Source organism: Rhipicephalus microplus, chromosome 10 (assembly GCF_043290135.1).
Source record: "Rhipicephalus microplus isolate Deutch F79 chromosome 10, USDA_Rmic, whole genome shotgun sequence".
NCBI classification, from domain to species: Eukaryota; Metazoa; Arthropoda; class Arachnida; order Ixodida; family Ixodidae; genus Rhipicephalus; species Rhipicephalus microplus.
The window spans coordinates 73,944,999-73,970,400 of record NC_134709.1 but is presented as its reverse complement, the minus strand read 5'-3'; the positions used below and the strand labels follow the sequence as shown (position 1 = coordinate 73,970,400).

At 43.8% G+C, this 25,402-nt stretch overlaps 1 protein-coding gene across 1 annotated transcript in view; it reads left to right on the top strand.

The window, feature by feature from the left end:
* LOC142774767 (protein O-mannosyl-transferase TMTC1-like) overlaps positions 1–25,402 on the top strand; it is a 60,666-nt gene that overhangs the window by 17,135 nt on the left and 18,129 nt on the right. The window contains exons 2-5 of the mRNA XM_075875803.1: positions 8,599–8,776; positions 14,351–14,424; positions 18,978–19,187; positions 20,011–20,089. Coding sequence (XP_075731918.1) covers positions 8,599–8,776; positions 14,351–14,424; positions 18,978–19,187; positions 20,011–20,089 — 541 coding nt within the window. The remainder of the gene's footprint in view (positions 1–8,598; positions 8,777–14,350; positions 14,425–18,977; positions 19,188–20,010; positions 20,090–25,402) is intronic.

Below are 25,402 nucleotides of genomic sequence, written 5' to 3'. Positions count from 1 at the left end.
GAGAATACACCAGTTCTGTTGCACCAACATTGAAGTCGTGCTTCAATCATTTTTTCCATTACCTTACATAGACAGCTTGTCAGACTGATTGGACGGAAGGATTCAAGGTTCAAGGGCGTCTTAGCCGGTCTTAAGATCGGAATGATGCGAGCAGACTTCCAAGACTCGGGTACAATTTCTTGCATCCATAGATTATTGTAAATATCTAAGAGAATAGTGGTGCCTGTGGGCCCAAGGCTCTTTAGCATATTGTACGTAATGCCGTCCGGTCCAGAGGCCGATTTTTGACGACATGATGCTATAGCACAATACAGCTCCCTTAACGTAAATACAGGGTCTAGTAGAGGATGCTGGTCCCAAAAGCAAGCATTAGTTTTTCGGCTGGCTAACGCGACAGAATTATCAAATAAGGCACATTGTGATGCGGCGGGCCTACTGATAAGTTGACAAAATTCATCTGCTACCACAGCTTCCGGTTTGTCCAAGGCTACAGCAAGAGCACGAAATGGGAAGCTCTGTGATACAGGGCCACTAAGTGCTCAAATTACAAGCCAAATTCTTGGAACTGGTGTGTGGGGAGAGAGCATGCCACAAAAATCACGCCAGTGTCGTTTACCTAAGTTTTCTAGCCGTCTGCGCTTTACACTGGGGATTTTCTGTGCATTTTTGTATGCTTCTAAACTTGCACTGCGTCGATATGCCCTTTCTGAACGTCGTCTGATGGCTCCTAGATGTTCATACTCTCCATCGACTGCAGCATAGTCTTTTGGAATCAGGACTTTCTTTGTACATTTATTCGCATTATCTTGCGGAAATTCAGTAAAGCTTTCAACTGTCGTGAGTTCACTATTTTTGTTTGTTAGGTGGTACCGAAAAACTTTCCAGTTCGTCAGTTTGCTGTAGCGTCTGATGCCGTCATTTCGCATATAGGGGTGATTTATTAAAATGGGAAAATGGTCACTCCCACGTGTTTCTACATCCGTTGTCCATACCACACCATTTACTAGATCTTGGGAACACATGGTTACATCGATGCAACTCGAATAATTATGCCCTCGGAGAAAAGTTGGGGAGCCATCATTTAAAATGGTCAAATTGCATTTGTCTGCGGCACACTCAACAATGTTCCCACGTGCATCACATCGATCACTACCCCAGATTACGTTGTGCGCATTAAAATCTCCGCATGTAAACGTATATGAATTAGAAATGTTGAAGATGTTTGTTAGCTCTTCCACCGAAATGCGGCTTGAAGGTTGTAGGTAAAAATTGATCGATGTTACGCACTGCTCACCAAAGAATACTTTGCAAGCAATGAATTCCAGGAAGTCCGAATCACTTGAGTGAACTTGGTGAGAAGGCAGGTCCTTTTTGACGCACAAATGCACTCTGCTAGGACCACTTCGACGAGATGACTTATATATCACGTAGTTGGAGAGGCGTAAATCATCATTAATTCCTGCCTTTTGGATGCAAAGTATTGGAAAGTTAAACTGCAAAAGGAGTTTACGGAAGTAAGCACACCTCCTTCGACGAGCTTTGGCATTTCACTGGTATATGGAGACATCTTTGTAGCGCTTATTCATATGTTACTTGTCGCAGGTTTGACCCGGATTGTTGACACATTAGTGCTTCCAGAGGCAGCAGGGCTTTTACTTCTGGCAGGTTGTTTGCTTCCGGTAGAGCAAATAGGATTGCCTTAAGTGCTTCGAAAAGCATTGGTAGAATCAATTGCATGACTGATGCAGAGGCATGGTCTCTATTGAATGGTTCATTTTCTGAGGCCTGTTGAGAATGACGTGATGTTTCGATGTTGTAGTTGGGGCGAACACTGGCACTGTCGGTTTTGCTACTTTCCGGCAGAGGTCGCGTGGGCGTTCGTAGCTTTGACGCGTAGGTTGAGTTACTTGAAGGTACTTCTCGTGAGTGATCTCTCGGGTGTGCTCTTGGCGGTTCTCTTGGCGTGCTTGTCGGCTATTGTTGCGGTGGCCGCTGACGTGGATCACGTACAGGATGAACAATCTCAAGGTTTGGACATGGTTAATTGGGGTGCAGTTTTCTTCCATGGATGATCTCGTGCCGACGCATTTTTGCAGCAGCTTTACTTTGCAGGCAGCCTGAACATGAGGCAGCGTGATTACCTGCACAGTTTGCACACTTAGGCTGAAGAACTGACTTGCACTCTTTATGATGGTGTTCTTCTGAGCAGATCTTACACCGGCGTGTGTTACGGCAACTTTTCGCCATGTGTCCGAATCGCTGGCATTTATAGCATCAAAGTGCTGGACCAAGATATTCTTCCACTGGGTAACTGGTGAATCTTAAGTATAGTCTTCCTGGAATCGGGCGGTCATCTCGAAAAGTCAGAATCACTGAGCGAAGTGGACGCGACGTTACTCCTACATCTTCCTGGCGGTAGTATTTTATTTAACGTCGCGCCGATATAACCCCTGCATCTCTCAAGTACTCTAGGAGTTCTTCATCTGAATACTGCAGAGGAACAAGTTTTACTTTCCCAACGTTCCGAGTGTATGACTCTGGGATGAAAGGCTTAACTTCCTGACCACCTACATTCGAAAGCATGAGAAGACGCTTAGCTGAACTTAAGAAAGCAACGCTGACACTGAAGCTTCCATCTCTGGTCGATCTGAATGACTGCACTTTTTCTTTAGCAGCGGAAACTACTTCGGCTGACACTCTATTGGGGTTCACTTTCCAGAAGCTAGCACCTTCAGCTGTTGGACGAAAGACGACTGGGATACCCTCTGCTCGTTTCTTTTTAAATGTGACCAACGTAAATGGTTCATCTTCGCCCATGTCTTCTTTATCACTTAGGTAATAGGTTGACGTTGTATCGTCGAAAGGATTCCCTTCTAAGCGAAGCTTCTTGCTCTCAGCTTCATCGTCTTCCATTGCTGCTGTGCTCGCTGGAGCCATTTCGCGGTTGTGAATGAGCAAACGGGCCGGCTTCATGTTGCTTGGCCGCACCTTTAAGCCCCCAGGCTTTTCATTGTGTCCTGAAGTATCACTCACGTGGTTTAACGCACTTGGACGAGCATAAGGCTTGTGGCGATGGCTACCAACCACCGTAGTGGTCGCGTACTAGCCAAGTCTTTGATAAAAGAACGTCGTACCTCTAGGGCGCCGAGCCCTCAAAGTCTTCACCCGACGTCTTTTTGGCACACCGCGAAGAAATTGATGTCAGCGTAATAATCCAAGAAAAGAGCAGAAATTGAACAGTGCACAAAAACAGCGACCGAACAGATCGACTTCTTCTTCTTCACGTACTGTAGTCTCTAGTAGTGTCCCGCGATGTGAACTGTCCGAGACGTGTGGCGGAAAATAATTCGGGTGCGTATGACAGAGAATATTTGAGCATTGTTATAATAGACTTATATGTAATGTGGCCGAGCCACGGAGAAAGAATTCGACCTAATAAAAATGTATTAAAAACCAATGGCAACTGCATATACGTGCACACTGCAATTTCGCAGCCAGTTCTGCTGGGATTTTCAGAGGTTGTTCAGAAAGAAAAAAAAAAGGACTAATTTCGTGCGTGAGCTAGTGTTTAAGAACGACTCAATTACATGTGTTCCTGCAGCTCCGCCCGATTTTCAGCACTTCTCAGAGCACAGAAAACTATATTTGTACTCCGTGTACATAACGCTTTCTCTACATCACCATTGAAAAGTGCAGGTGCCGCTTGGAGCTTTGTTTAAAAAGAAAACAATGTTGCCCTGTTTTGAAGGCGAGTACGGCCACTTGGTTTAGCCCAAGGAGCTAAAGTGCACGCTTAATTGTTCAGTAACCACCCAGAAGGAAGCCATCAAATAGGTGCCATAAGACACAAATAGCTTCTTCCTCTACAAAAGAGTTGCACGTTCCTTCTTGTTGCTTGGAATAGTAGATTATGCATGAATGACTGATTTGTGGGGTTTAACGTCCCAAAATCACCTTATGATTATGAGAGACGCCATAGTGGAGGGCTCCGGAAATTTCGACCACCTGCCGTTCTTTAACGTGCACCCAAATCTGAGCACACGGGTCTACGACATTTCCGCCTCCATCGGAAATGCAGCTGCGGCAGCCGGGATTTGAACCCGCGACCTGCGGGTCAGCAGACGGGTACCTTAGCCACTAGACCACTGCGGCGGGGCTAGTAGATTATGCATCTATATACTTATATATGCATGTACTCTGTAACAGTTTGTGCAGCACAAGCTGACACACACGAAAAGAAAAACAATAATGGAAAAGCGATACCGACCCGCATGATCCACGAGAACCGTGGTGTTTTTTTTTTTTTTTTTTTTTTAGTGACGCCCTTGGTGAGTCACGGCTTGCACTTTCTACGTGCTTCCTTTTGAACAGAGAAGCATTCAAACATGCCGATTTCCTGCTGCTGCAGTCTTTTCGAGGGTGAACTGGTACTCCGTAGAGAGAACAGCAAAAAAAAAAAAAAACATTGGGGGACTTTGAAGCTTCGCCTTTATGAGTAGAACGTGATAGCCAACTCCGGCGCCTAGTGCACCCTTCAACCGCTACGTGCATATTTATTAATATGTATTGTTGCGCGCGTGCACACGCACACGTGCACATACGCACATGCACGCGCACACACGCTCGCGCGCGCGCACACACACACACACGCACCCACCACGTGCACACACACACACACACACACACCACGTGCACACACCACACACACACGCACACACACATACACGCACACACACACACATACACACACACACATACACAAATACACACACACATACACACACACATACACACATACACACACATACACGCGCGCACACACACACACACACACACACACACAGTAAACTGTACCACACGTGCGTGCGAATGGTACATACCGTTTTTTGATCTAAAGCAAGAGTTGCATGTCTTCCAAGATAAACGCCGTGCGCTTGCCATAGAGAGTCTCACAATGTCTCACAGATGGCGGCAGATCATTATCTATCGTTCGCTGTTAGCTTGATCAACGTCTTTGGAAAGGCATGATATGTTTTCCGCTAGATGGACATAGTTGTCCATTTTTAGAGATGTTTAAAAGTTCCTGTGTGTTTCTAGCGGCGATGTCTGCACTATCCCGACCTTTTTCGGCGTAGTTTAATGGCCTCCCAAATGCGCCTACAAATCGCCGAAAGGGCTTGTTTTCATCGTGACACCTGCCGAACATAGCGCCTTAAAGAAGCTGCAAAAAACATCGTGGTTTTGTGGTCTGCTTCCCACGCGAACAGCGCGGGTTCACTTCTCAATGGGACTGACAGGACAGGAAAAACAACTTTATTTGGTCCTGAGAGGCAAGGCAGCGGGCCAACTATGTAGGTCCCCACCCAGCCGTAGCTAGTCCCATGTCGGAACAGAGAGGCCATGCCTCTCCGCTCGTTCACGGGCCCTCTGGACAGCCTGAAGCTGGACGTCTTGTCTGGGGTCTGTGATTGCCGTCGTCCAGTCTTCTTCTGTTTTAAAATCCTGTAACGCAGGGCACTTCCAGAGCATGTGACTCAAAGAGCAAAATTCACCACAATCTGGGCAAAGTGGATCAATATCCGGATGAAGCATGCTCAGAAAGCCCCTAGAGGGGTAAGACCCCGTCTGGAGCATGCGGAGCGTGCTTGCTTGTGATCTGTGGAGCTTATGATGGGGAAAGGAAAAAGTCTGTCGCTCTCCTCTGTAATGAGATGTTATCTCGTGAAAAGTAACGAGAGGATCACTGTGGACGAGCTCTCCCGAACCGACCCGAGAGACCACCCCGTCGCGGCTTGTGAAACCTCGCGCACAGTCGTGGGCTATCTCGTTTGGGTTCAGGTGACCCGGCACAATAAAGGTCGTAGGTTGGCGAGGGCTAGGGCTTTCATAAAGAACCTCTCCGGAACAGAGACATTTGTGAACGCGGCGCGCCACGCCGGCGGTAGCGGGTTTTCCGTGGCAGTAGTCAATGACAGGGGAGAACTTGTCTCGGCAGCTTCAGTCAATGGGACTGAAATGTCTACTATATTTACTTCTTTCTCGATTTCACGATCACGGACGATTTTTCGTTCACAACCAATGGAGCCGACGCCGAAAGCGCAATTTCTGCGACACGACCTCTCTAACGCTATCGCGTTAATACTGTTACATTTTGTGGAGTTTGGCCTCTGCCGATAACGCATGATCGAATGACCCGATTCCAATCGAAAGAACGGCGCTCAATAAATACGGCAGACTTGATTTGAATTCATAGTAATCCTTAAAGAGAAAAAGAGAGCTTAACCACTTGCGTTACGCACCGTGAAATGTTACAAAAAAACAACTCGCATACATATAAAAATGATTGATTGATTGATTGATTGATTGATATGTGGGATTTAACGTCCCAAAACCACCATATGATTATGAGAGACGCCGTAGTGGAGGGCTCCGGAAATTTCGACCACCTGGGGTTCTTTAACGTGTACCCAAATCTGAGCACACGGGCCTACAACATTTCCGCTCCATCGGAAATGCAACCGCCGCAGCCGGGATCGTATAATAAAAAAGAGCAACGGTGACCTGTAACGTAAGAGTGATAGGGTATTTTTTTTTTGTAGCGGACACTATTCATTACCTGCTCACTGAGCATTTCTTTCAGTTTCCAGAAGGTTGTGCCTGTCCCTTAATAATAATAGCTGGGCTTATACCTACTGAAACAACGATTGCTGAAACCAGTTCTTTGCGCCATCTCGCGAGTGGTATAAAGGCGCTAAAATCGAGCATCACCGACACTCAAAGGTTTACATTTAGGGCCGTAAGCAAGATGGTGTTCACGCTAAAGCGGCTGAACGCATGAAGCCATGGAGAAAGGAATAGCAGGTTCGAAAGCCTGGTCGCACTTGAACAGACCTTTTTTAACTTCTTTATATAGATCTACATTGAGGTTCTGGTCACGGACAATGCTGATTTTCGCTCACAAAGAAGGGCAGCGACTCTAATAACTGACGTTGGTGTATCGTAATAGTCCTCGCACGCAGGCGATTACGCAACCTCGTGTGTTCTTGAAAAGAATAATTGTCAGGGCCCCAGAAGGAATTGAACCCACGCATTTTGCGCTGCAATCAAGCACTTTACCACAGAGCCACGCGAGGTCTCGGAACTATTTTTCAAACAGAAGTTCGTGGAAAGTGAACTGTTTGTTGCCTGCTGGCTATTCAATTTTGGATGCTATACATAAGTACACCTACGATAAAGACAGGACGTTTAGTTAACATCAATTGTAGTTAGGTACCGTGCTCTGAAGTTTATTTGTGTAGCAGCGTCCAGGTCTACCATCCTCGCGAGCACCAGCGCTTCACATTAGCTTATCACTTCCGGTGTTGCTGATAGTTATGTTTCTGTTGGCACCCTTGCGCAAGTGCAAATGACTCGTTATGTAAACATCTGCAACACTTCATGAGATTTTTGAGCGTGTAATATTGGTACACTAATGTCGTGTCGCTATATAAAATTTATAACATGGTCACCTTCCCTCCACGTGCTTCGTATAACACCGATTCCCAAGGTATGGGGGATCTGCCGAATTCATTTTCTGAAATATCTATCCTCATCAATGCCGCAGACCCACCTCTTAACAACTTCTCAATAAAACAATAAAAAGCTTCATTGAAGAATCATCTGCAGAATCGCCAAACTGAATGTATCGACTTATGCCGCACAGTTGGTCGAATATATATCAGTGAAGCGTTACACCGGAAACAATAACATGTGAGGCAGCTTATGGCTGACTTCAATCCCGTGCGCGGCGTCCCAAGCGCTGCCAGAACGCGCCCGCGCGATAGCGTGTTCTGGCTTTTGTAAAGGCTGGGTAAGACGCGGTGGCCTCTCCCCCGCACACTCTCTCAGCAATCGTGTGATGGCGTCAGAAAGCGAAATTCTGCAGACGGGCGTTGAACGCATGTTCTCCCGCGTGGCGTTGCGATGAACCCACCTAGTGAGCTCCAACAAGAGTTCGGGACGAGTAACAGCTCCGCCGCGGTGGTCTAGTGGCTAAGGTATTCGGCTGCTGACCCGCAGGTCGCAGCATCGAATCCCGGCTGCAGCGGCTGCATTTGCGATGGAGGCGGAAATGTTGTAGGCCCGTGTGCTCAGATTTGGGGGCACGTTAAAAAACCCCAGTTGGCCCAAACTTCCGGAGCCCTCTACTACGGCGTCTCTCATAATGATATGGTGGTTTTGGAACGTTAAGCCCCACATATCAATCATCAATCGGGATGAGTAATAGCAACAGAAACTATAGCGAATTCATGGTGTGTTCCACTTTGAAAGACGCGTTAACATCGTGCAAACAGCGCGTGATAAACGGTACTTCATGTCTACCTAGGTCTGTTTGCTCAGACTTGGGTGCATGTTAAAGAACCTCAGGTGGTCGAAATTTGCGGAGCCCACCACTACGGCGTCTCTCATAATGATATGGTGGTTTCGGGACGCTAAACCCCATATATAAATCAATCAATTAAGTCTACCTATGCGTTGCTTCGCATGCTCGTCATGGCTACCTTTATTGGGAATCATGCTTTTTTCTCCTGATGTGCATGTTGATGTCTTCTCTCGCAGAGCCAATTACTACGTCCATGGGCGACAAGTGCGTGGCTACCACAAGGTCAACGTTGCCCTGCACTGCGCATGCTCTGTTTTGGTGGCCGTCGTCGCACGCCGTGTGATGAGGATAACTGCGCTCCATGCGGGTCTGTCCTCGATGCTGTTCGCTGCTCATCCAGTGCACACCGAGGCAGTGAGTGTTCGCTGTGACGTTTGAGACTGGGAAAGTTTGAGCACGCCCTGATTCGCGTTACAAATATCGCATGCACTCTAGGTACTTGCATCAAATTTTTCACCAGTAAAGTTGTGTCCGAGAACAGCCAACCAGTTTGTCATGTTACCTTCATATTTAAGGAAAATAAATATGAGATTTGCCGTATCGTAGATTACTCAGAAATGAATTATTGTAAACCACGAAATAATGAGGATAATTGAAAGGGTCTGCCTTTTTGTTGGACAAAACATAGCAATACGATGCAGCGAAAGAACGCATAAGGCACATTACTTGTAGTCTTGATCTTCGGTGTGGCAAATATGGCAGAAACGATGTAAAGAAATAGCCGTGCATGAAGACTGAATTTGCCGTCGGTATACGAATCGAAGTTGAAACCTTTAGGTAACACGCCCTGTATGCATTAACACTTCAGCCATGATATATTTATATATATATATATATATATATATATATATATATATATATATATATATATATATATATATATATATATATATATATATATATATAGTCCAGTCGATACGCCGTGAGCGGTCACAACGTGGTTTATTTCGACGTTTCGGCCTAGAGTCTGGCCTTCATCAGGATTAAAGATACAGTTTGTTGGTGCTCAGCTTTATACAATCTCAAATCAGAGGGCAAGGAAAGAGGAAAAAAAGACAGAAAAGAAAAAAAGAAAAAAAGAACGAAGAAAAAGAAAAGTAAAAGAAGAAAAAAAGAGAAGAGAAAAATAGTATACGGTAAACTCCCCTCGGGCGCCCCCCTTCCACTCTTCCTTCCACTTCCCTCCTCCACTCTTCCCTCCACATCCCCCTTCATCTCTCTCCCCCTTCTCCCCTTCACCTTTCTGATGTCAGTGGTCTGTGTATGCTTCCTTTCACTAACACATTCCTCCCGATCAGACGGCGCCTCCTGGCACTGGCGATTCGGTTTTGGGCAAAAAGCTTTTTTAGGAAGTCCTAAGCCTTTAACTACTCTTTTTTAGGAAGTCCTAAGCCTTTAACTACTCGGAGTCCCGTAAACAATTCGTCGTAGAAGGAGGGGTGGCACGTATTTTGGCAGAGGCTGGTAAGCGGGTATTTTAGAAAGTTCTAAGCCTTTAACTACTCGGCGCCCTGTAAACATTTCGTTGTAAAAAGAGGGGTGCCCCGTATTGCGGTAAAGGATGGTTAGCGGGCGCAATGCGAATTCTTTGCCCGCTTCTGGATTACGCGTGTAGTGGGGGCCTCCCGGCTGTGCACAAGATTGCTGTTGGGCATGTCATGCATGGCACAATTGATTGGGTAGAAGAATAAAACAGAAAACTAACGACAGCTGCACTTAGGAAGAGTAGTTACACTTGGAATTGTTTTAGGTTGTCCAGTGCTCTTCGCAGCTGCAGTGCCGTGAACTCAGTTACTATTTTCACTGTTGCCGTTATTGTTTTCTAATGCTTTAATTGCTGCAAGTGTACCAGGATTCTCATTTATTCCTCTATCGAGGGTGTTAAATCGGTGGATAACGTATGACTCCCGTTGTTCACATTCTCGATTTGATTTAAATCCCGTCTGTAAGAGCGTTACTGATAGTTTGTCGAATGCATGGTCGGGAACATTGAGATTTTTTGATAGAGGTAGACTTGGGGCTGATTTAGCATGGGCTCTGTGATTATTGAAGCGAATCCTAAATGGCGTTTCTGTTTGTCCGATGTACTGCATACCACACACGTTGCATTCGAGTAGGTATACCACATTAGAGGAATCGCATGTTAGGTTTCCTCGTATGTTAATCGAAAACTTGGATTGCGTGCTGGTTGCTTTGTCTGGTTCTCGCATCGCCTTACATACAAGACATCGTGGCTTTAAACAAGGGCGACATGAATTATTGGGGGGTGATGTGTTAACTTGGGAGTGGACAAGGGTGTCTTTGAGGTTACGTGGTCGTCGGTAAACGACGCCTGGAGTGGATGGGAATGCGCGTTTCAGACATTCACTTTGTTCTAGAATGTTTTAATGTCGTTTAAGGATTTTGTTTACATTGGGGAAGTTTGTGCTGTAAGTCAAGCAGAGGTTTGTTCGTTGTGGGTCTTCTCGTGGTGGTCGCTTTATAAGTAAGTCTTCACGCTTTAGTTTTCTCGCTTTTTGAACAGCGTCATTAATTATATGTGAGGGATATTTTTGTTTCTCGAGCATAAGTTTTTGCCTCTGTGAGCTCGTGTCAAAGTCAGCGTCTCTAGAGCAGATTCGCTTAAACCGGTGAGCCTGGCTGTATGGAATACTGTTTTTACAGTGGCGCGGGTGATCGCTTTGGTAATGGAGGTATTGTTGTCGATCTATTGGTTTGCGATATAGGGATGTAGAAAGCTTCTCTTCTTCTATCGTTATGGTAACATCTAGAAAATTTACGGTAACTTGCGAGTATGTGTGTGTGAAGTGTATGTTCGGATGTACAGCATTGTAAGTGTCGATAAAGCTGTGAAGTTCGTCCTCGCTGTGGGTCCAAATAAGAAAGATGTCGTCTATGTATCGTCTGTATAACATCGGTTTCGAGGAACTTTGTGCAAGAAATTCAGATTCTAGCTTTCCCATAAGTATGTTGGCATAATTAGGTGCCATTTTGGTGGCCATAGCGGTCCCGCTGGTTTGTCGAAAATACTATTGGTTAAACTCGAATGAATTTAATTCGAGGATCATCCTCGTCAAAGTTGCAATGGCAGACAAATCTGGGGTGTTAGATTGTCTATGGTTTGTGTACATGTTTTGTAATGTAGCTATGCGGTCATCGTGAGGAATATTTGTATATAATGAAGAGACATCAAGAGTAACCAAGTACGAGTTTTTCGGCACACAGAGACCTGCAATGTCTCGAAGAAAATGAGTGGTGTCTTTTATGTACGACGCGAGGGTGCATGGATTGTGGCTTATTAGCTTTTCCACGTGCCCTGATATGGGTTCAGTTATTGTACTGATGCCTGATATGACTGATCGACCTGGGTTACCGGGTTTATGTATTTTTGGGAGGATGTAGAAGCGACCTGGACGAGGGTATGCTGCTCGCATCAGTTTGTAGGCAGTGTTGGTTATCTTTTCTGCATCCAACAGTTTCCTTAGGTCTGTTGATGCGATACGTTTGTATTCGTCTGTCGGATCATCTGGGAGGCGTTCGTAAAATCTTGAGTCGTCTAGTTGGCGGTATGCTTCTTGTAAGTAGTTGGTTGTATTAAGGACTACAATTGCTCCTCCTTTGTCAGCGGGTTTCATTGTTATGTCTGTCCTAGATGCCAAACTTTTCAGACTTATTTTTTCAGATTTTGTCAAGTTTTCTTGGTTTCCTTTCTGCCTGTGAGATTCGTGTACTATATCTTTCTGTACTGCGGTGATATAAAAGTCCAAGCACTTGTCTCGATTGCTGTTCGGTGTCCAGTCATTTGATTTACGACGGTGAATTGTTTTGTGGTTAGAAGGCCTGTCCAAGAAATATTCGCGCAACCTTAAGCTTCGAGCGAAGTTGTCGAGGTCTCGCAGCAAGTGGAATTCATCGAAAAATTTTGTGGTCGGGCAGAAGCTTAGCCCCTTAAAAAGCAGTTTTTCTTCGTCAGATGACAAGCTCGTGTCCGATAAGTTTACAATTACAGTGTCACAGGGTGTGTTCCTAGATGGGTGCTCGTTTGTACCATTAGTGATTTCCTGGGTGGCGGTGTTGTAGTGATAAGGAACTATATTAGGGAACGTGGGTTTGGGCACATGGTCTCTTTTGAGTTTATGAATTTTTGTGGTCATGATGGCTTGGTATTTATTCCGTTCAAATTTTGTTAATCGCGTGATTTCTTCGTTCGATAAAGTGTTGTGGCGGAGAATGGTGTTGGTCATAGCGACCAGTTTCTTTACCTGCTTATCACTGTGATTAGGAGCGATTTCTGTTAATTTAAGAGACGCCTCAAGGAGGACGTTTTTCTATGTTAATTGGTCATGTTCATCTAGATTTGTAGCGGCTGGTGTGAGGGAGCGTGTCATGCCCTTGGGGGCTATTCTAGCACGAAGGTACACTTGCAATGTTGATTTATGCATTTCATGTCTAATTCGTTTGTCAGCAAGTTTTCGTACTTTAAGGAAAGCGGCACTGCAACTGGGAATCGATGAGCTGGACTTACATTTCAGAAGTCAATCTTCTTTTGGTTGCGGGGATGGCACTGATGAGGTGCGCAGGTTGTAGTTATGTCCGGCAGGCCTTCGTCGTTGTAGGGAGGATTTCGGCGTTGGGCTCCCGGCGAACGTGTTCGTTGGCAGTTCCGGGGTCCGCAATAGGGGGACGCGGTTTCGTAGTTCGGCAGGCTTCCCTTTGAGGAGTGGTGTAGTGGTGCTGTCGTGTAGTGCTTTTGGTCTCGACATCCGCAATTGAGGGAAGCGTGTTGGCTGTTCAGCAGACTTCTCCCCTAGTTGTGGTGCGCTGTTGATGATGGTGAGGGGGTGCTTGTGGCTCGCCGGAGTCACAGTTTCGCTGATCGTCGGGAACTCATCTGTGATGTTGGGTGGGTGTGGGGCTGCTGGTGTATGTTGATATGCAGAAGTCTTCTCGTGGGTGTCTTGTTGTGTTGAACGTATATTCACGGGAGCTGCTGGTTGAGTCGACCACCCCGTGATAGCATCGAAGTCTCCGCGACCGAGTGCTTTCTTGAGGGTTTTGGCAATCAAAGCGACACCCATAAAACTCGGATGAAGCCCATCCGCAGCCAGAAAGCGTCTTGGTGGCAGCTGCTCGAATTGGTAGTTAATGTATGACACCTTGCTGGGTCTTCGGCAGTAGGCCTTGACTGTCTCGTTGAATTGACGAGCGTCCCGGATATATATATATATATATATATATATATATATATATATGCGTGTAAACATGGTAGAGTTAGCCAGCGCCACGCGTAAAGAGTGAGTAGTTTTAATATTTTTCTAAAAGCATTAATATTACTACTATACACCTAAACCGACATATCCAGTCCCTGGAAAAACACTTCAGCATCAACTCAATTACTTATGTGTTCTTCTCCATCATATATTGATATCGCATTTCCATTATCATATAAAAAATATAAAATTGTAAGCCAGATCTGCAGAGTAATATTATGAATGCATAGAGCAGTGATGTCTTGAGAGTAAGCAAAGCCTCGTGTAAATCTATGCAAAAAATTTTACTTTTTAATACGATAACTGATTGTCAATCTCTGTGGCGTTCTAAAAGATCAGTCAGAATCAATGAAATCTACGACCGCGTGTGTGCAGGTGGCAAAGCAACGTTAACCTATTATCCCGCCTCGCTCTTTCAGCCCCATTGAGTGTATTACGAAGTCATCCAGTTGAAACAGTTTGTATGCCAGAAACACAAAATATTTACATTTCACGCTAAGCCACACTTAAGGTTGAAACTTAGTTGTAGGGCAAGTGTCAAAATGACGATAATTCATAACACAAACTAGTGGGGTTTGATGGTGACAATGAGATTCTTAGACAGTCAGATGGGCTACTATGTACAATCGGCCTATTTATATCTGTCACCCTGTCGCAGGTGTCCAGCATAGTTGGCCGTGCCGAAGTGCTCTGTTGCCTCTTCTTTCTGCTGTCGTTCCTCTGCTACCACCGGTAAGACGACGTACAAAGGCCGAGGTGTCGTGAATTTGTATGAATGATAGTGATGCGCATGGTTAGTCTGCTACTGTAACGTTAGGCAATGCCATGATATCATCTGTGCTACAATCAAAGACACATACATTTTAAAAGCGTGTACGTTTTCCTCGTGTCGGAAAGTGTTGAATATCAAAAAGGAGGAGTTCTATCTATATTGCAAAGACTTTGCCCGAACACACTTGCTTGTGCTCAGTTACACAGAATAATCTCTTTTTTTTTTTCGCAAGGTAAGGATTCCCGGTGTTCGTAGGATTACATTTCTCACGCGAGAAAGTTGAGTGAGCTCAGCTGATGATGCTGCACAAAAAAAAAAGCTTCTTGCCCGGTATGTCGACGCATTACGTATCCTGTACTCAAAACTCCCAGTGGTGAACCTGCTGATAAGAAGCACTCTGAAAGTCTACAGTGAACTGCAGCAAAAATAAAAAAAAAACTCTGATGGTGAATTGTAGCCGATAAAGTAAGCACGTTCAGTGAAGTGTATTAAGAAACATCATGTTTCTGCCTTGTTACGCAGCATGAATACCAACGAAAATTTCCTTGGAAGAAAATAATCAATCAATCTGGTACTTTTGCCCCGCCGCGGTGGTCCAGTGGCTAATGTACTCGGCTACTGACGCGCAGGTCACGGGATCGAATCCCGGCTGTGGCGGCTCCATTCCCGATGGAGGCGGAACTGTTGTAGGCCCGTGTGCTCAGATTTGGGTGCACGCTAAAGAACCCCAGGTGGTCGAAAATTCTGGAGCCCTCCACTACGGCGTCTCTCATAATAATGTGGCAGTTTTGGGATGTTAAATGCCACATATCAATCAATCATCAATCTTCTAGTTTTCGGAGCGTTTTACGGTATTCGTTATTCCTTTTTTTCTATTCTAAGTTGCAGAGATCTGGTAAATATTTCCGAGAATCAGTCGTTACGCAGCTGACTTACCTTGTATTAGTGATTAAAAAAAACACGTGCTTGAGACGTCTTTCTGTAGAAACGTTCAGGTCGAGCTTTTATAAATGAATTTCTTATCCAAACTTTTACTGCAATCTGAAACCTGAACGTTTCAGGTTGAAATTGGTTCAGAATAAACTTGCGAAACTACTTTTAAATTGCTCTCTCAATTGCTTTAGGTCGAAATGGTGTTGCTCAATAGCTTTTCAGTGTATTGCCGCAATAAAAATGCCGTTTCTATAGATGTGCAGTTTAAGTGACCGATTTACTTACGGAAAGAATAAAACTCAAAAGAGACAAACTTCAGAAGAGACATGGACTTACTCTTGGCGAATTGTCCGAGTCCCTATTGTACAGTCATGGTAGAAAGATAGAAAAGAGGATCAGTCTTTGATGCGGGCACTGTTTATGTACTACGCAAATGACAAAAGATAATGCCCATTTTCTCGCAAATCTTTGTAAGTCAAAATGCGCAGGCGTAACCCATCTGATCGTACATCACTCTATTAGGCAGTCGTCCCCGTTTTTGGTATTATCTTGGCAAAAAAAGAATTCTCTATTATTGATTTCCCATAGCTCATTGCGCGATAAAATTTTTCAGTGTAGGCCGTAGCCTTTTCTTATGTTAAATTTCTGAAAACTGTTTTCTGAAATAAGAGCTAGATTAACGTAAAAAAGTGTAGTCGCTCATTTTTCTCACCGAAACATGTTTACTTCTAACGTTGGAATGTTTTGTGACTTGAAGTCTTCGTTTATGCAAAGAAATGAGCGAGTGAAAAATGGCTTTTAAGCCAACAGGAAAACATGTAGGAAATATAATGATTCTCACAACCTATTGCTCAATAGATAGTTGTAAGGCATAAAACATTTCCCGATTTGATTTGATTTTAGTGGGATAACCAGACAAAATGTTTGCATAATACATCATTACGAATGGTAATTTAAAAATGCATGAAATATGCCTACTTTATAAAAGAGGCGACTACATCAGCATGCGTATATTTCCAAGTATTTTTTGGTATCCCGCTAAATAAAACTTAGTTTATTGCTTTATACCCTTTTAATTGATAGTCACTCAACTTCACTAGTTTTAATGATGTTGTTGAACGATTGCGCTGCAGCTTGGCAGGCTTACTACACAAAAAGAGGGCAATGAATGTTATCAAGTTGTGCGCAAAAGACGCCCAATTTTTTATAATAGTGCGACAGCCTAAGATGCCTGATGAGAAGGCAGAATTTTACTGCAACAAAATGTCGTCATTTCGCGCGTCACTGGGAAGAATAAATGTGAGTTCACAAATTCAAATGAACTCAACCGAATTCAGTTGAATTCGATTCCCACGCTGGGAATCAAATTCAAGTCCCAGAGCGGTTGAACTGAAGGAAAACTTGTATCACCGACAGCGTCACCGTCAACATCACTGCAGTGGTAGCTTGGCCTTTTGCGTGAGAGGCAACACGCTATCACTGAAACAATTGTGCACGCCACTACTAATTGTCATTTTAAAACTACGGTACGATTACGAGGGGTGCCCTAGAGGGCTTTTATATTTCCACCACTCGGGGTTGTTTAACATCCAGCTGAATTCCAGCTCATGGGCATCAAGCATTTTCTGCCTCCTACGAAAATAACGCTGCCGCAACCTTCACTTCAGCATTCGAGCACCATCGACAGACTTCCGAGGAGGGTTGAGATGCGTGTCTCAGAAGTTGCTACTAATGTCTTTGTGCAACTGACTGGGCATGCGCATGTGTGCAACGTCACCCTCATTCAGGTCGTTCCGTTGGTTTATCTTTTCTTCTTCTTTCTTCTCATATTTGCTTAATTTTTCATCAATATACTCATTCTACCGAACGGAAATTTAAATTCAAATTCCGCGCGAAATGTTGATAATAACGTCTGACTTAGCTCCTGTAACGGGATGTATAATGACCATATCAGATTAAGAATATAGAATAGCGAGCGCAAACCTTGCACCAAAACGCATTCTGGTGATTTCACCTTAAGCCTTAAGTGTGAGTCAAGCCATTTCATTTGCGAATGAAATGAGAGTTGAGTGTACACACGTTTGATAGCATTTAACTTGGGAAGTACGAACTGCCATAATGTAATCGAGCGACTTACCGTTACTAACCTTATTAGTGTTGCTTTGCAGCTGTCAGCCAACAAGAAACTACGAAAGAAAACGTTAAGTGATAGCGTTCGCATATATATGCCTCCGTGAAAATGCTTTCGAATATTTGCATCCCCTGCGGCTTCATTGACGCGCTTTTGATCGCAGCGTAGTCCTCACAAGGCGTGGTATTGAAGGCGTACTCAGCATTTGGAGGACGATTGCCCAGCTACAATGTTGCCGATGTGAGCATACTTTGTTTCGGAAAAAAGGTTACTGGCTTGCATGAGAGCTGCCTAGGCGCATGCTCTATCAGCAGTCTTGTTAGTTGGCTGTAGAGGCTGACGCACCATTTCACGCATGAGCGTTTACTTTTTGCCTTAAGTACAACTGATTTGTGGGAATACTTGGCGGGTAAAGTGCAGGGCTTGTTAGCAACTGTATATTGCGTGAGTATCGAACCCTAATCACCGCTTTTATTTAGAAAAGATACTTTCGGTTTCTAATAAAAAAGTGCCATATCTTCAAAGTGTGTTATGAGTATTTTACGAAAAAATAATAGCCGTTTACTCATTTGTTTTTTTTTTGTCAAGACATAGTGATATAGAGACGGATATGTGTAGGATAAATATTAACCTGGTTTGCTGTGATGCTTGAAATATCTTCGTTTTATACTTCTGCACGAAAAATATCATAGCACTCGGAATAAGCTAACATCAAAATACTGGGAAGGGTCATGTGTTTTCATAAGTAGCCATTAGCATGATTAGCACAGTGGTACGGATGTTGGTGCTTCGCGGCAATAAGTGTTGCTGATGCAAATCAACATTGGCATTAGCTGTTTTCACCTTTTTAATGACAGTCTATCGTTACAGGACTCAATTCTCGACAACTACAACAAAACAGATTCTTCCCTGGCAGACTGCATGAACGCGCGAAAATTCTGAATTGCTGAAATTTGAACAGGCGACGTTAACCTGAGACTCTCAGAAATTCAATTTCAGATTTAGTGTCTGCTTACGTTTTCCTTTCTAGTGTAAATAGGGTAGTTTCGGCGTTTTATCAACTTTCTGAACTTTGCTACGCGATTCTCCATTTTGCACTGCTAAAACGCTCTCCGCACGGCATCTTGCTCTTTTTATGCCATGTGGGTAGCGAAGCCAGTGAAGCTACATATATTGCATTTTTCATTCTGTCATCCTCCTCCCCCCCAATTAATAAATGTTCGCTTTCCTACAAATGTACCTACGTGGGGAAAATAAACCAAATCTTAAATCTCATAGGTTAGGTGGTTGAGTTGTCCCAGAAACTTCTGCTCACAATTTGCATGTAGACAGCGTGCTGTTAACAAAATGTTTTGAAATACTCGTGTTGTTCTCGCAAACAGATATGATAGGGCAGAATATGAGGCGGTTTAGGGAAGTGCACTCTATTTTATTTTTTCACCGCAACAGCTGCCAACTTTCTCGAGATGTCCAAGGGAGTCATGGACAGTCAAAGTGGCTCGCAGCTATTGGTCTATTATCCTTATGTGCGCTGCTTTCCAAAGAGCAAGGAATCGCAGTTCTGCCGCTGTGCATGGCTCTCAGGATAAGCGCATTAGTGCGTGAATCTATGCACCCCGGAAAAGAGATGCAATGCCGCAAAGCTGGATGCTGGACGTGGTAAGTTCTTTCACTATTTACAGTTTTTTGTACTGAAATACATCATGATGCTTTCTTTACTGCATATAGCGCACTGTGATTACTAGCTGGTCATTTCCTACGCTCAAGCATGCAACCTTAATTACGGTATTCATAGCTTCACGAAATTATGCACAAATCATTCGCTGCTCCTTAACTAACTCGTGCATTCAATCAAGTGTTCAGAGTTTACTTCGAATTGACTGAAAAAAAATGTTTCCGTATGAGAGATGATAGAAAAAACCTTTATAACAATGCCTTAGTGTTAGTGGCGTTCCAATTTGGAACTGAATCAAACAGCGCATCAGAGAACGTTTGGAAAAGACAGCATGGTGAGACTAATTGACGAGGTCGTTCTCCCTTTTGTCCTACCTGATGCACTGCTTGATTAAGCTTTATCACAAGGCTTACATAATGTTTTCAGTGCCGTTTTCGCACTGTGGTAGCTATATTCTTGGACAACAGAAGACAACCCTCGTGTTGTTGTAGCTTTGTTTCAGAGTTGAAAAAACAGATTGGTTGCTTTTGTTTCATACTGAACAGGCAGGCCTAAACTTCTGGTTGGCAGATTTTGCAGCCTCATGTTTTATGGAGATAAATCGCGTTTCCGTCAAACCATCGACTTCACGGCAAGCCATAGTACATCCAATCGAAGTAGATATAACTGGTGATCTCAAACAGTGTTGTTGAATTGTATTACACCAGCGCCATTGAGCGTATCTTTGAGAATGTGCAAGACATGTACATATAAAATTTAACGACCACACTTTCGAAACCTGAAAAAGTACGTGTAACTAACTTTCAGGCCAGTCTGCAGGTACTGCATACGAGGTATTGCCTACCGATGCATCACTGATTCAGAGCTTGTGGCTCTCACGACACTGGTAAGTGATCCATTGCTTCACATTTACCTGCGTGGTATAAAAGTTCTCAACGTAGATATCTGGACATCTGTTTTATGTCGTAACTCTCAAACTAGATAAGAGACATTTTGAAGTGTTCGACGAAAGACCATCACGCATTTCTTGCCTTACACTTGAAACACGTGAAAAGTTTTATCTATATCTACAGCTGACATATCCAATGAAGTGCTCAAGGTTATAGGTTAAGTGAAGCATACCCATATTACTTGTGCCTAAAACTAGTTCGTGCGTGGAGTGGTGTACTTGCAGCTATGGTGCAGAAAAATATGTAGTATAAACGTGTGCACGCGAGCACTGCTAGACAATACGAAGACGTTGAAACCATGAACGGCGTTTGGTCTGGTTTCTTTGCCGATCGATAGGTTTCTTTACTGTGTGGTGCCGAAACCGGGGACCACAGTGGGACGGCAAGAAAAAACGGATCGAGCAACACCAGCTATCAGAGTTTCGAAATCTACCTCACGTAAAGTATGAAAGTGGCGTACATGGCCTCCGGCCACTTTACGATACCACTCAGCTCAACGTATGCTATCTCACTGCACTAAACGTACCAACGGTCACTTTTTCTTAATTGCTCATTGACATTCTACGAGAATCTTCCCCACATGATATCGTACTGACATGCACACGAGCAAAGCGCGGCCACGCTTTAAGACACGAGCCTTCTACGAATGCCTTAGACGCAGCACTAACAGCTGCAACCTCTAATTCAAAATTGAAAGAGCTGCTTACCTTCACACGCATTGAAACAGATAGAAAGCCGGATCAAAGTCAGCCATTTTCAGAATGACCTCTCATTGACCACACTCTTAGTCATCATAAAGGTCGAGGCGGCAGCACCGCTTCGGTACCGCACAGCACATCAAACAGCTGGAGCTAGTGTTTTTTCTGCAAATCGAAAAAAAACACGGCACACGCGCCTGTGATGTGAACCTCTCGCTCGACTCTAAGAAAGGAATACCGACGAAAGAAAACCGCTGCTATCGATGCACGTCCCAAGGCCATCAGGCACGTTCTTTCCACGTCAAACTTACGTGCTCAGCTTGTCACGGAAGGCGCACAGCGAGTGTGTGGGACCCTCACTGCGTAAGTAAATTGGCTACAGCGGAAACGTCGTTACAAGCAGAGGTTTCAGGATGCACGAGAGGGACGTCACATTCAGTGATGCTATGCGACAAGAATTCTTCAAGTGGTTGCGCGAAGACAGACATAGGAGTACACCGGAAGATCTTTCACGCATTTGTCGTCAACGGTAACAGATGCAGCTACATTCGAGAGATTCTCGTTGGATGAAGCTAGAGATCATACATCACCAAAGTTCTAGCTGAAAAAAATTCAACTCAATCTGCTGGGAAAAACTAGATCTTTATTTAGCACGTTTGACATCGTTTCTCCAACTTCTGCGGGGCAACGAAATAATTTTTATGTTCCCTTGCGTAGCCTACACCAATCTCAAAGCCACACCATTCGGGTTATTGTCGTACCGGTTATCTGTGACGACATTATTTTGCGACATGTGATGGCTAACACAGAAGTCGCGTCACAAAGAAAAAGGCATTGCTGATAAAAATAACTCAACTGAGGTGGAGACTGTGACTGGCACCAGCTTGTTGATTGGAGCTGACCACCTGTGGATAATGATTACAGGAGAAAAAATGAGAAGCAAGGATATTCCAGGATTTTCGACAATAAACACGGCACTTGGCTGGACAAATTATGCAAGGACCCAGTCATCAAAGTACCTCTCTTAGTGATTTGATTTCATATGTGGGGCTCAACGTTCCAAAACCACCAAATAAAGATGAGAGACGCCATAGTGAACGGCTCCGGAAATTTTGAAAACATGGGTCCTTTAACGTGCACCAAAATCTGAGCACACGGGCCTATAGTCTTTTCGCCTCCATTGAAAATGCAGCTGCCGTAGCCAGGATTCAATCCCGTTACCTGCAGGTCAGCAGCCAAGTACCTTAGGCACTAGACCATCTAGGTGGTAAAAGTACCACTTTTGACGGTGACACTAAACCCGTAGTTTGTGTACTAAGAGTCGAAAGGATCAGCGTCAATGAATCGATATCACTGATTCCTCAATAATTCTGGCAGCTTGTAGCAGTGGGCATTAGAGATTCTGGAGAACGACACTGATAATAGCTCACTGCAGGCATCCGAAAAATTACCTGCACAGAAAAAGTGTCACAGTTCAGCCAAAAGGGCAAAGCAATGGATGGGATAGCAACACATTGAAATGTTTTACGAAGCAAGGCGAGCATTTTCAGGAGCAACAATATTTGTAGTAAACATGCGCTTGCCAAGTAACCAAGTTTCTTGCGGCGTGGTCACAGTAGATGATCACAACAAGAACCATGCGTAGTGACGGCGTTGGTGAGAAGCGCCTCCCACGGGCAGCGCATGCTGGCACTAAGGGCTCTACGTCACGTGTCACCACTGGTGGCAGTTCGTTATGTGCCGAGCGCATCTATATGTGAACGGCCACTCCTGGTACACTTTCGGCACCGTTTTTTCGTGTTGATCAAGATGGACGATTGAACCAGTTGGTGATACATAATCTAAGAGTACTACGCGGTAGAAAACACGAACGGGAAAAAGACACTTGTCCTTCTCTTTTTCCCATCCGTGTTTTCTACCGCGTAGTATTTTAAGTTCGTGTTGATAGCAGGAGCTCCGGCCTACTGTGGGAGAAAGAGTGGCGCGCTGTTGACAGTTATTACTCAGGGGAACAGGGCAAAAAAAGGGACGGAGAAAGATTGAACACACGAGACAGTGCTTGTGTCGTGTGTTCGATTTTTCTACATCCCGTTTTTTGCGCTGTTTTCCTCAGTATCATGTACCAACTCGCCCTTCAAGAAAAGCCCTTCTGCAAACAGTTGTTATGTGAAAGCGCATCTACTTTCATACTTATAACCTTGCGGCAACACCGAAGTTATTCCTCTGCATATAAGCCATATATATATATATATATTATACATATATCAATGAGATCTAACAGACAGTAATGCCAAGGAGTCACGTTGAGTTCCTGCTCAAGGCTGGTTATTTTTTCATCCACTTTTCTTTCTTCTTTCTTCTTATTTACATTCCTTGGCATTACTGTCTGTTAGATCTCATTAATGTTGTGTTAAAACACGGGAAAACGAGCCCTTAGGTATACACTTCTTTCCCTTATGTATATATATATATATATATATATATATATATAATATATGCGTAGATGACGGGGGTGGCAGCGGCGGAAAAATCTAGCCGAGACTGTCCATTTAATCGCTATCGCAATATAATGCGTGTAGTGTGGAACTACCTCGAATAGACAGCTCGAAACAGCCACTTGAAACAAATCATGTTGGCATGCTCAGACGTCCCCAAAAACTGGCAGATCGAGCGGTTATTCATGGAAGGACGATGGGTGCAACACGACACAGCCCTTAGGCAATATTTCAAGTTAAGACATGCTGAAGTGGTGCCTGAGAACGCTTTAATTGATCACGCTATATTTTATATGCTACATCGCAGAGTTATGGGAGAACAATCTCTGACTATGAAGTTCAACGTTATGGTGGACACATCGTCGCAAATTCAAGGCATCCCATTCGTCAACGACTACCTCGATAAAAGGCTCATTCTTTATCCAAAGTTGGACGTTTCCGTCACTGTGAACCTGAAAGCTCACGGAACATTTGAACCTACCGAAGCAGTGTACTATGAATTGTCAAGTGGGATTTCTGCCAACGCCTTCTGGTTGGCACTGCGCAGTGGAAATACGCCCGCTACGCTGTGCTTTAATAAAGCACTCCTACCTGAAGCAGGAACAATATATTTTCAAGACATTCTGAATTGCCAAAGACCTCTCAAATTGCATATTTTACTGCTCGTGACGCATCGTAAAGATTTGAAGACTACTTGATACACTTTGATAAGATCGTTGGTGGAACATACTCTTCCAATCCAAGTCATTCTTAAGCAAGGGGCTGAGAAAATTAAAGTTCAAAAGTAATACAACTAGGACTGTACAACTGGTGAACGACTTCGGAGCTCCAAGTGCGCAGACTGCTCGACGTGACAGGAAGAAGCTGAGTTACCGTCAAAAGTAGCTATATCACCGATGTATGGTGAAAAAAAAACAATGCCCACTGGTATTTATCTTTGCTCAGCATATCCTAAAGCGGCCTTCAATCGTATCGTGTGGTGATAATCGAGGAGTCTGGCATCTGTACAAGTTTATGGTCTCTAGTCTAGTCTCTCTGGACTTCGGTTGAGGTGGAATTATCCAAGCTTGACGATGACAACTAGAGCACGCAAGTTTTTTTTAGAAGACCCATACATTTTACAAGCTCTAGTTGTGACTGGGAGGTGGGAGTATTTTTAAAATTATGTGGTAGTATTAACGTGTGCAGACGTGCACTAGCTGCTAGCGAAGAAATTGAAACAATGAACGGCGTTTGGTCTAATTTCGTCGCCGATCGATAGCTTTCGTTACAAGTGGTATGGGGGACACGCAAATTACCATCGCTCTACCACTATAAAGATTATATTTGAAAATGAAGTATATTTATATATATATATATATATATATATATATATATATATATATATATATATATATATATATATATATATATATATATATATATATATATATATATATATATATATATATATATATATATATATATATATATGGCACGAAGAGGCAATGTGTTCTTTTCTGAGTCAATAGTATGGGCCCGGAGACTGTAATTGATGGAATGGTCTTGCCGATTTCTCAAGCAGGAATGCACTTATCTGCAGTTCACTTGCCAAATCGACAAGAAGTTAATTGAAAGGTGTGTCGATTTGTGGCAACTCAGTCCTTTAAGAGCCAGCCTTGTGTTACTCTCACATTGATTTGAAAGGAAAATTGCTCTAAAGCCTTGCTTCATAGGCTGTAAACCTATTTTATTACACGTCTCATTCCAATGATAACGATGAGATTATGGGAGTAAAAAAGCTTCATATGAAGCCACCATTGGCGCTATGTATGATCATTGCCAGGAGATATTTTTAGCGTGTTCAGAACTTGTAATCTCTTTCACATGCATATACAAAATGATGAAACCGACAATTTATCCTGGCACGTATGGACTTATCATTCTCACAACTCTCTGTTCAGTATGAATGTCATATGTTGATTTTTACGAGCGAGAGCTACGAAATGAATGAGTCACGTAGAGCTCTGAAAGTTTCTATCATCTGGTGTTCATTTACATGGAACTGACATCACAC